The 12,612-nt window shown below is 34.8% G+C and overlaps 2 protein-coding genes across 12 annotated transcripts; one reads left to right on the forward strand and one right to left on the reverse strand.

Annotated features, from left to right (window-relative positions):
* Positions 1–108: 108 nt before the first annotated feature.
* LOC122574893 lies at positions 109–12,529 on the reverse strand. 8 transcript variants are annotated; one of them, XM_043743077.1, is made up of 13 exons: positions 10,749–12,529; positions 10,508–10,660; positions 10,306–10,441; positions 10,100–10,227; positions 9,566–9,865; positions 8,992–9,240; positions 8,628–8,843; positions 7,870–7,992; positions 7,003–7,153; positions 6,667–6,866; positions 5,288–5,574; positions 1,734–1,842; positions 109–570 (listed from the first exon to the last, which is right to left on the reverse strand). In XM_043743077.1, exons 1-7 carry the CDS (start codon positions 10,975–10,977, stop codon positions 8,716–8,718), a joined length of 1,323 nt encoding a protein of 440 aa, XP_043599012.1. In that variant the 5' UTR covers positions 10,978–12,529; the 3' UTR covers positions 109–570; positions 1,734–1,842; positions 5,288–5,574; positions 6,667–6,866; positions 7,003–7,153; positions 7,870–7,992; positions 8,628–8,715. The 8 variants fall into 8 exon arrangements, with proteins under 8 accessions (XP_043599012.1, XP_043599015.1, XP_043599016.1 ...); XM_043743080.1 differs by lacking the exon at positions 6,667–6,866; XM_043743081.1 differs by lacking the exon at positions 1,734–1,842.
* Positions 647–8,607, forward strand: LOC122574894 (band 7 protein AGAP004871). 4 transcript variants are annotated; one of them, XM_043743087.1, is made up of 10 exons: positions 647–1,145; positions 2,294–2,423; positions 5,257–5,366; positions 5,702–5,774; positions 5,912–5,994; positions 6,234–6,437; positions 6,539–6,594; positions 6,703–6,781; positions 6,903–7,004; positions 7,556–8,607. In XM_043743087.1, exons 2-10 carry the CDS (start codon positions 2,330–2,332, stop codon positions 7,658–7,660), a joined length of 906 nt encoding a protein of 301 aa, XP_043599022.1. In that variant the 5' UTR covers positions 647–1,145; positions 2,294–2,329; the 3' UTR covers positions 7,661–8,607. The 4 variants fall into 4 exon arrangements, with proteins under 4 accessions (XP_043599022.1, XP_043599021.1, XP_043599020.1 ...); XM_043743086.1 differs by lacking the exon at positions 647–1,145 and adding an exon at positions 1,183–1,783; XM_043743085.1 differs by lacking the exon at positions 647–1,145 and adding an exon at positions 1,903–2,033.
* Positions 12,530–12,612: the final 83 nt, after the last annotated feature.

Raw genomic sequence — 12,612 nt, forward strand, 5'->3', positions numbered from 1 at the left:
ACTATGCGTTAAGATAGATACACATTATTATCGCATCGCGTGAGATTGCATACTACTACTTTGCATATGATAGCACGTGACATCTTGGATAGGATTGGTATTTAGTAATATATCGTGTTAATAACGAAGTACGAATCCTCAAGCAGTCGTACTTCAGATTAGGAGAAAGATATAGAAAATCTTACAATATCTCTGATTCATAGTAAAATGCGTAGATCAACTCGCGAAAACACGAAATAAACGCAAAGAGATATATATTTACAAGAATATAGCCATTTATAGCAGCGTTCACTTTAGCGCCCGGACTTTTGTGTTGTTTGGACTTTCGCTTCCGTTGCTGCCCCCATCAATTATTAGAAATGAAGCTTCAAACGTATCCTGTTACGTTACATAATTGTCTCATCACAGTCCGCGTGCTCCCGTGCCGAGTATCGGTATGACCATCGCATTAATTCTTTCTCCTTTCCTCGGCATTTAACTGATGAATGAACTCTTAGAATTCACCAATTCAGATAAGCATCTAGATTAAGCCCGGATTGTCGATGCCAAGGTGGACATTACTAAAACATTCTAGTAAATACCATATATACTTCAGGATGAATGACTAAAGCTACATCTTAATTGCGGCATGGTCTAATCGATCATGATATAAAAAGAAAGAGTACAATAAGCTTCGTGATTAGATTTTATTATATACAATGTGATGGATCCCCATGAGGAGGGTAAGATTCATTAGAACATCAATAGAGGAATGTAACGATACTACTATTAGTTTTCGTAAGCAAGAAAACCGTCGCGCAGGAGCTCTTTATAGACTTATGTACGTCTATGAGGCTCTTACGTGAAATTCCGTGAAGCAGGACGCGACTGTAATTTGTTCCCAACGGATTTAAAACAATGAAAATACGTCGGATCACACTGGTCGAGTATCACGTGAGATCACGTAACAGCACGTGATTTCAGGTAGCGCGATAGTAATCTGTTTCTACCTTTACTCCATCTCTTGTTTTCTTATAGTTAGTATCAATAGTAACGTATTAACTATATTAGTTATTTTAACAATAGTAACGTAGTTAACGTATTGATACAGTTATACCCAACTTGTTGAGAACCCTTTTATTCTAACGTTTTACGTTATTGAGCTGGTAAGCATACGTGTCTGCCTCGTTTGCTATTACGCACTACTGCACCTTTTTTATAAATCATATTTAAATTAAACATATGTTAGAAACAATCTTGTAATGCGTGCTAAATGTAACAATGCCAAAATGAGTTGCGTCTATGACGACGGCCGAATATTTTCGTCGGTATTACGCAACCTCTAAAATTCTCGTATGCCATCAATGTGATGGTTCAGATCGTATCAATAGTCCGTTAGCTATTTCATATTCCACATTTTGTAGAGTTGATCGTGCCGATAAATCGTAGGAGGAAAAACTGATTACGCCGAGCTATCTATATATGTATATGGTAGGACATACGAATGTACACAAACACAGTGCTCTTGACTTCGTGTTTTTCTCTACTTTTTCAAGTTCTATCCTGAACTTACTACTAACTTTCACGGCAAAGTGTGAATCGTCTCGATCGTAACGAAAAGAAAAGAATAAAAAGTCTGTAACGCGAGTTGCGCTTTACAGTAGGCCCACTGGCGGATTACATATTTTCCTATACTACTAGTAAGGGCGGCGGCCGCTCATATAGTATAAAGCGTCACGACATCACGACGTTACCTTCATTAGTCTTGTTAGTTCTTTCAACGGCGCGCAACAATTGGCACAAGGTGAATATATGTTCCTCCGCTTGTTTTTATTACTTTTTCCATCCGTAGCACAGAATGATCTGTAACGAAACAATTCTGTTAATACTCATTTTTCTCATTTTCTTCAATCATTACATTAACAGCCGTGCTTATACCGAGTATTTTGGCATGTTGTTAATCCGATATCCAACTTCCGGTACACTATATCAACGCATATTGGAAAACTCGATAAACATAATACAGTTGTTTTAATATTATACCTACGATCATGGTAATGGTAACAACGATTTTTATTCCTTAATCGCAATTTATTTATATCTAAACTGCGTGTATTTTATTGGAACAATCGGTTAATTTTTGCACGATCTGTATCTCGACTTTAAATTTCTATTAAAGACTTCGATATAAACTTAATTGTGCTACATATAATTATGTTACAGTCACATAATTACTCTTATTATAATTGTAATAATATTTTGCCCTATAATTATATTTCACAATTATGTACACGCTATACGAATTTTAATTTAGGTGGCGAGATTTGAGTCCCGCGTGAAACCCATTGATATGTCTATACCTATGGCAAATATGAGCAATGGAAATGGATCAACGATACAGATCAATACGCGACCGGATGATATACAGAATCGTATCGTCGGTGGTGAGTAGAAGATTTTTCTTACGTTCAGAAATGAATTTGGTTTAATGTACAAATATTTTCCGGGCTACGTGTACGTTATCAAATTCAACGAAATCGAAGCACACGTATATACAACGTGTTGGACTGTACGATATAAAATATTACTCGACTCTAAAGAAGGTCAAATATTCTTTACACTCCAGAAAAACGTACCGAGCTTATAGACAAGGTCGTCGATCATTTTACACGTATATTCTATCTATGTGCATAACAAACAGTTTTTAGGTACAAGAATAGAATGCCACAACGAACAATTATTAATCATTTCGTCGATTTTCTTACCCCATAAAGATTTTTCTTATAACTAGACCTATTAGTAATAGGTTCCGAGTTGTAAGTAGCAAGTTCCAAGTAGAAACGACTCGCTATTGTCAGACGCAAGATTCAACAGAGACACGAAGAAAAAGGAGAGGAAAGCCATGATTCTTTCACAAAAGTTCTTCAATAAAAATCACTGTTCTGTATGTGGACAACGTTGTAACGCTTAGCATTAACCTTGTACATCGCTGATTCTGATAGATAGGCTACAAACACGTGTAACGAGTAGTTCCTAAGTATAAATCAATAGAAATATCTCAAGAACGAATGCGACTTGCACTGTACACGTAACAAGTAATAAATGGTACATAAATAGAGAACCGGAAGCGTATATCTATAACACATGCGTGTACTATATACGGATAGCTAACAAGAATAAAAATGATAAAAGGCAGAGAAGATTAATTTCTTACGTTTCCATGTTTCTATGCATACGAGCATGGAGGATTATTTCTTAATTTCACATGAAGATTGCCCCTAGAACGGTGGTAGATGCCCCATGGTATGTTAGAAACAGGGAAATTTGAAAAAGGCTTACAGGTTCCAACAATGTGGGAGGAGATTCGCAGTTTTACAAAGAATATAAACGATTACGACGTAAGAACACTTACTAAATTAACGTAACTTAATTCCAGTATAGAGCTATTGTTAGTATTATTGTTATGTATGTATATAAACCCAGTATATGTACATATAGACAACGTGTGATAGCATATTAATGAAGCTGTCCATTCGCGTGCTACCAATTCCTACTACAATGTTACAATAATTTGCCAAATGTTTTCTGTTCTCGGTCAAGTTGCAGAGAATTATATGAAAGATATGAGAAATACGAGAAAAAGAGGATAAAGAAGGGAAGGAAAAATTAGAGAGTTGAACGATAAGGAAAGGATAAGATAGGGGGGAAGACAAGTATTGAAAACAGAAAAGGTAGGGCTGTGCGCATTTCGCGCATGTCGGTATGACTAAAGGGAGCAGAGAAACGAGTGAGAGGAAAGGAGCAGCAGTGAACATCTATCCGACAGAGGGAGATAGTAAAAGAGAGAGGAGAACGGGGGAAAAAAGTACTGGGAAAAGGAAAGCGAGGACTTCCTGGGTGGGTGGTTGATCGTAGACTGACTAGGCAACTACTCGTAATAAATCGTGTGACGAGTAACACATTGAAGCTCCGCCGTATTTCGTTTTGCTTCCGTCGGCGATACAACCTACCATCTCCTTCTATTTATTCAGAGTTCAAAGACACTTGGTGAGCGTAAGGAATTTGTGTGATTTTTACGCTCAATTACCAAATCGAGTTCAATAATCGCATCACTTCGAGATGACAGGCGGTAAGCAGACATTAACAAATTAACAGAGCTATTCGAAATTCTTCGTATGATTTTAAAACCGTTAAAAATCTGTCGATACATTTTGTATCGGCGATGAGTCAAATTATTATGAGTGAAATTTTATAAGCTACAAGTTACAAATTACTGGCATTAGTAAATAACACGAACAAGTTTGATAATAAAGCAAATGAAATGTTGCAAGTAAATTGTACGAATTACAAATTATATGATTGTCCTACTTTTGATAGAAAATTATAAATTAATAAAAGAGTAGTCTGCAAACTATAAATTATGACTTATCAATTTATTAATATACATTATTTAGTTTGCAAACTATTGCACGAGAAAATTCTGGTTTATTCTTACGTCGCTGTTTCAAACAATGTATGGTACATCGTGAACTATGTACGTATTCTCAATTCCCATACTACGTAGCTTCGTTTCGATCTATCTCATTTGTACGGAGGCGTAATTTTCTGAATGTAGGTTGTACACACAACATCGAAATATCGATCTGCGCGTGAATATACCGGAGGCATTAGTAAAATCGATGACATTACTGAATATTCTTAAAAATACATTTACACGTTTCTTTCGTTCCTGTTCGACGACGATGAATGAACGAAGAAATCGACTATTTCGATCGATAGCTCTTTGAAAAATATACAAACGAGCCAAGCAGTCATCGAACATCTTACATCCTATATGGATAGTTATTTGGATAGATTTTTTAATAATATAGTCGCGCGATTTTCAAATGCTGTGTCGTAAGAATTTTTAAAACATGTAGTACCTGGCTATCATTAATCACGGGCATTCACCTCTTTTCTCGTAGATTGTTAGATAAAAGCAAATGTGAAATGTGATATACATTTCTCATGAGATGGAGAAGGCTGAAAATCGCTGGTGTAGCCGATACATTTATCGCTTAATAGTATAATTCGAAGAAGGGCTTAGGCAAGTTATCAAATAGTACTATAATCAAAAACTGACTCAACTGCCCTAAAAATATGTGTACGGTTTTAGCTGTGGCTAAATCAAGTGGTGATCCTATTCAACATTTTGCTTTATGACCTAATTATATCACTTCCACGAAGCAATATAAATAGGCTATTTTTGACAAAGTACTATGTTTCACTATGTTTCAGCGGATGAAGAAACGCAAGTAAACACTAATACCTGCAAAAATATTCTTGTCGCATTATCTTGGGTCATCGTGGTTCTTACTATGCCATTTTCCCTCTTCATTTGCTTCAAGGTAAGACACATGAGAATAGTACTTTCTCGGATTGTTCTGTTTTTCCTTCGACCAAAAATATCTCGACTATCTTCTTCTTAGCTGCAAACGTTATACGGTCTTCATTCATTGTAGCTGTAACCTCGTTTTCCCGGTTATCTTATAATTAGATGTTCGATCACACTCGCATTTATCTCCCTCTATCTTTTTCCGCTTGTTCGTGCACTCTCTGCAACATGTCCGTAACATAGCTCAATGAGTATAGTACATAATTAATAAACAAGCTTATTATGTAAATTTTTAATTAAGTCGCAAAACGAGAAAAAAAAGAAAAAAGAATCACCAAAATTTCTTAGGTGGTGCAAGAATACGAGAGAGCCGTGATATTTCGTCTAGGACGACTTCTGGCTGGTGGTGCTAAAGGACCCGGTAAAATACAATTGGGCAACGTTTATTAAATATTCATTAGTGTTATGATTAGCTCGAATGATAAAAGTTCTACTGTATTGGAACTTCTATATCCAGTTTCAAGAGAGAATCGTTATGTGACTATGTACTATTTCTAGGAATCTTTTTCATTCTGCCTTGTGTGGATAATTACGCACGTGTCGACCTACGTACACGAACGTACGATGTACCACCTCAAGAAGTAAGTCGCTGATCTTACGATTAGCCAATCTAATCAATCGAAATACTGCATGAGATGTTTATGCTATTTTAAACATAGATTATACATATGTATGTATATATTTGTTAAATAAGTTTAGAAAGTAATTTAAAAATATTTCTTGAAACACCCAGTTCTGGCCTGAGCTTGAGCCGATACATGGTGCATTAACTTGGTTAACGAGGAGAGAAATAATGCTAATAGAACTTGATTGAAATTAGGTGTTGACGAAGGACAGCGTGACGGTATCGGTTGACGCAGTAGTGTACTATCGCGTGAACAATGCGACGATTTCGATCACAAACGTTGAGAACGCTCATCACAGCACTAAACTATTGGCACAAACAACGCTTCGCAACACGATGGGAACCAGGCCGCTTCACGAGATTCTCAGCGAACGCGAAACGATCTCCGGGAACATGCAGGTAAACTGGAATCAATTTGGAATCAAGTGAGAGCACACACAACGCGCGCACGTAAACACATACACGGCTGTTTGAATGTTTGAAATAAAACCGAATGTCAGGTTTCCTTGGACGAAGCTACCGATACGTGGGGAATCAAAGTGGAACGAGTCGAAATGTAAGTTTGCGCCTCCAACTCGATGCAACTGCGTCGTAAATCATATTCATAATTATTACAAATATTATTTACATGTACACATGCAGGTACGATAAATTTGTTCCACAGAAAAGATGTGCGACTACCAGTGCAATTACAAAGGGCCATGGCTGCGGAAGCTGAAGCTGCTCGTGAAGCCCGTGCCAAGGTTCGTTTCCCTTTCACTTCTCAATAAACTTCATTATTGATTTTCTTTCCTTCCTTTTCTTCTCTTTTATCAATCGTCGATCCTTCTAAATAATGAGATTCACTTTCACATGAATGCGTAGGTTATCGCAGCAGAGGGTGAACAAAAGGCTAGTCGAGCATTAAGGGAAGCTTCGGAGGTGATCGGTGATTCACCTGCCGCATTGCAACTTCGCTACTTACAAGTACGTATTTATTAACTTATATTTTATCGACTCGATTTTATTCATCGTAGTGCTTATATAGATTTCAATAGAATTATTTCGCCTAAATTCAAATGACCCGTCCCAGCCACACCATTTCTCGCTACTCAGTATTTCGAACTCGTTCAAACCTGTAAAGTAAGTGAGACATATTATGTCCTTCTCCCTTATTCTCGTTTTTTCTATTTTTTGTTTTTCATTGTCAAAAGGATCGAGAGCATTTTTGCGATAAAACTGCTACCTGTTCCTCCAGAATTATAATCTGGAATCCCGATTTATTAAAATTTAAACGAGCACTACTGTATCGACATTCAGAGTGCCTCTGCAGGCAGGTGTGATACAACCGGGTTACGGGTATTTCCTTTTTATTTTGGAGAAAAACGATTTTGAAAATCTGCCCGATTTATTAAATCAAGAATTTATTTTAAATATTTTCTTACCCGATTGTATCGCTGTTGCCGAGAGTCCCTCCCTATATCATTTCTCTTACACGCTATTGATCAATATCGTTACCTTTTTTTTATCGTTTCCAGACTTTAAACACTATTTCAGCCGAGAAAAATTCAACGATCGTATTCCCATTGCCTATCGATATGCTAACATACTTCATGAAAGCAGCTGCCGCAAAGGACTCTTAATATCTCGATACAAGCTAACAGTCTATTATCTCATCAGAGTCATCTACAATCTTCTGTGCGTAAGGAATGTGTGTAATATATAATTAACGATATATAGCATTATGTACTGGAAATCGACATAACAAGGGGCAAGGGTACTTAATTTTATTATTGGTACAATGAACAAATATTCGATGAAAATAAGGTCAGCTCCAAAAGAAGTTACTCACCATGTATGGATTACACCTAATTGATTCTCTAACCGACCGTGTACTTTTATAGCGTACTTGACTTGATCCTTTTTCCATCGATTATAGCAAAACGTTTTACATCTCATCACCACATCACCGTATCTGTCGACCAATTTTATAACACGTCATACATACAGTGGCTACAAAAAATATTGGCACACTATTGTATTTATTATAGCATTTATATACTAATTAATCAAGTCCAAGTATATTAAATTTCGTATCATTAGTAAGGGTAATGGAAATTAATTTTACTCTTGTACTTATTTATTCATGTATGTTTCGTGTGTATTCACGCGTGTACGCGTGTAGTATAATGTAAAGCAATGTTTTATAAGATTTTATAATCCAGGTGAAGAGGAACGAACCTCTTCGAAATGTAATCTTCGTTTTATTGAACGAAAGTACAAAAAGATTCACTTCGCACTCGTGATAATTATGTATGTGAACATGTAACTTTTTTCTTTTACGACTCACACTTTCAACATATGTTGTTAACGATATACATGTAAGTAATGTACATATGCTCAATGTCCCTGTATATTTGTTACTGATACAAAGGACTGTTAAACAGAGTTTGAGAATAATTAATTTAAAAGACGTTTTAACTTTGATTTTATCAAATTTAGGATACGAATGTGTTTATATTCTTCTTATCTTCTACTTTGAAAAATACTGTTTATCATTATATTAAAATATTAAAGATATTAAAATATTGCTTGTCTTAATAATTATACCTTCGGCTTCCTCAAAATTTCATCAACTTTTCAGCTATTTTTAAACAGCATATATTTTCGAACCTAGTAGGTTGATTTCATTTACATTTTATTTTCGTCTTAATTTTGTTGTGCAAGGTTGTTGTATATAATTCAGACAAAATCCTCTGTTCCCGACATCGTTTGGCGCTTCAACGCTATCCGTGTGGAAAATTAGTCTAAATGGTTTCACTGTACCTGATAATCAAGATACGTTTGTGACAGTGCGAAACAAACATTGTTTCTAATCCTTGTGTAAGTAACCATAATATGTATATTATCAGAAGACAGAAATTAGTACTGGATATTATTAGAAAGTATTCGATAAAATATCAGGAACACTTACTAATAACAGAAGACGCATTCAAATTTTGATTTTCCGCGTTAAATGTTCCGCCGCATATCCGATCGATACAAGTCATCATGGAGGTTGGTAATCTACCTGTGTTAGACGCACACGGGATCGTTAACCAATCGGTTTGACAGGCTGCTCCTGTCATTGATGCTATTTGCATTGCTTGCGTATTTCCAGTTAACGTAAATCCATTACTACGTGCCATTCTTGCCATAGTGGCACCATCATCTGCCACTACTGCTTCATCGTGTCATAAAATATTAAAGCGTAATTATTGAGTTGCTATAAATACAATTCATATATCGCACAATACATATTTCGAAAGTGATAAAATTCAAATAAATTTTTCAGGAAAAGCGAAAGGCTGTTTGAAAGCCTATCTCGCTATATTATTATATCTTAAGCTTCTATGTCTAACTATATTAAGCTGAGAAAGAGTTATCTTTTAGATTTTAAACTTTCATGATGATCAGAAGATATATATGTGGTTCTTTTGAAATACATGTGCGATATGTTCACATAAATATGTGTATTCGTTCTTCGTTTTTCTTCATTCACGTATTACCATCTTTATCATCAATCGGGCATGCCATATACTGAATACCACAAAAATTCCTTTCCATTCGAATGCAAATACTGTAATCTTGATTCGATAGTTGCAATCCGGTGTTGGGATCGTAATTGAACGATTTTATTTGGCCGGATATCCCTGTGAAATATTGCAAACACCCTTCCTCGGCTCTGTATATAGTATTGCAACGTATTTGAGAAACTCGTACTTTCCAAGATCGAGCAAAAGAATTTCCGCTTGTAACAAATGTCAACGTAACAGGATTCGTTTGTCCAAGACCAGTATCGACGTATACTATATAAAAAAGATGATTACTACGTAAATAAAATATTATAAATAGATTAATGGACTTCATTTTTCAGAAAATCAAGCTTAAAAACTTGCATCACGGTGGTCTAAAATATTCAGAATACAGTACTTGTTATAGTAAATAAAATAAATCTTAAATAATATTCATAAAAATATTTGTCATAAATATTTGCAGTCTAATCACAAAATTCGTAACGTAATGACAAAGTGGTTACATACTGTGATTGCCAGCATTATTTCCACATATAGTAGGTACCGGATTACCCCCAGAAACGATAAATTGATCATAGATGCACTGATGGTTAGTCGTTTCCGGACCTCTTACATTAAACTGCAAGAAATCCAATCTACAAAAGACACATTATTTGTCAATGAAATTAGATTCTATCAAATAAAGCACTACATTTGAGATGAAAGTAGCCCACCTAAATTGACATACGGTTGGATGCGACTTAACGAGCGTTAATTGACAAGATATAGTACCGTCAAACGTTGATGGATAATTCGGATTAACGAAATAAGTATTATTGTTGCTGGTTGTTTCGCCGCAAGATACTGTCACTGAACCGGTATAAGAAAGAAAAATTGTTAAAACTGCTTAACGGAAAAAAGGAAAATATAACATACCAATGCAGCAAACTCCGTAACCATTTGCGCAAACTCCACTAGATACACCACCACGTTTCGAACATTCCGAAGCTGCGATACAGGTACCATTTTCACCATTTAATCCGATGCAAACATTATTGTCAAATTTTACCAATGTAAATAATGGGAAAACTAGAAATAAGAAACGAAACAGATTATTTCAGCAAATTAAGAAAATGTACTGCTGCTGATAAAAGTACATGGTAGTCTTTATACTTACGTCGTTTTTCTCTACCGCCCTGACTTGGTGCGCTATTTTGAAAATTAATCGACTGTAATTTACCCTTTAGAGAGTTTAGAGGGTCCCGTTTAAGCGATAACGATTCGTTGACGCGATTAATATTTGGTTGCCAAAGATGTCGAAACCTTTTAAGAGAACTCCACGCGTCAATATTTATGCACAACACAGCAGAGTATAATAGTAAAGTAGTGATACAGTATCTATGCATTATTAAACAAATACGCCTTCGACGTAATAATTTAACAAATATAACCTTAGAAAAGAAATTGTTTATATAATCTTAATACTTATAAATATAACTAGAATATAGAATTTATAAATTTATATAATTTCAAAAATAATACAAAAGAGGATAACGTTGACGTAAATTGTTCAAAAAATGTCAAAGGTCCAGTGAGACGTGTATTTTGCAACGATTGCTCTTCGACTAACAGAAACGAAAGACTGAAAAACTGGTATATTTAAGTAAAAATGTATATACACGGTCTGAATGCTACATAGTTTAATTAAAGGAAGCGTTAAGGTCATTGTTGAACGTTGATCTTTAAGCAGATTGAGAGAAAGTCAAAATACCTTACAAATGACAAATCTCTAACGTCTATCTATTGTGTTTGCCTCTTGAGTCGAGACATAGTATTTACTTTCACGGCTTTAATTCAACAAATTTAAACGTTCTTTCCCTTCACTGTAAACGTTACTTTAAACGTTTAAACCTCCATTGTCATTTTTACCTGCAGATACGATACAGTACGTTTAAGGTATCTGTTCTCACGTTTTCTATAAAGCGGTACGTGCTTTGATAAATGGTGAGCGAGAAAGCGAACTTTCTATGTGATTTTCCAAGTACTTGTTACCATGATCTATATGTTCCGAGGTATGCTTGGCATACAAGATAATAATGGTCAATATTCTTATACATGTTTACGTAATGTATTATTATGATCGTAATATTTGCAAGCCAAATATTCGAAGTATTCGATAGAAATAAAAAAATTAATGCAAGTTTTCAAAGTTCAAAGGTAATTATACATATTATTTTATACGAGGTAGAACTTTGATGCACATACGCAAATAATGGTAATAGTAATAACATGAATAATTATTAGACTGCATATATTTATGCAAATTCATACATTTATGAACACAATTGAAAAAAAGGAATCTAAGCAAAGATTTGTTTCACCTATTAAATATTATGAGTACTCCATTTTGGATATTTTACATACATATGCTGTATGTTTATATTCTGTGCGCTTATATGGAAATCTATACAATAAAATGCAAAGGAAATTCTTAGATTTTGGAATTTGATTATATCGGAACAAAGGAAGATCAATCGATCGATCAAGATTTCTAATTATAGCGTTATAAGTATAATTAACATCGTCAATTTGTCGTTCAAATTAAGATGGCATACGATGTAATCATCAACATCTGGATGTAAAATAATCAATATATTAATCGAATCAGTCTTTTAACGTATCAAAAGAATCGTTTCTAATCTTTTTATTCACCTACCTATTATTATATATTATTATCTTACGAATTCATTTTAAATCAATAATCCCTGTGATAATACAAACCCATAGAAATAGGTTAGAAAAATTATTGTGTTTAAAAATGAGTTTTACACGATACAAATCCAAACACATTTTCGCACATATTCTAATAAATCTAAACACTCATATTCTAATTTACTTTACCATATCATGAAAATTACTATGATAAATTAGATATATACATTTAAGGAGAAGAATTCGTCAATCAAAAACTTCAAAATTAATCGAGTGGAATTTAAAACGAGCGCTCGAAATATGTAAAGATGGCACTCGATATCGGAGAT

Source organism: Bombus pyrosoma, linkage group LG14, assembly GCF_014825855.1.
Source record: "Bombus pyrosoma isolate SC7728 linkage group LG14, ASM1482585v1, whole genome shotgun sequence".
NCBI lineage: Eukaryota > Metazoa > Arthropoda > Insecta > Hymenoptera > Apidae > Bombus > Bombus pyrosoma.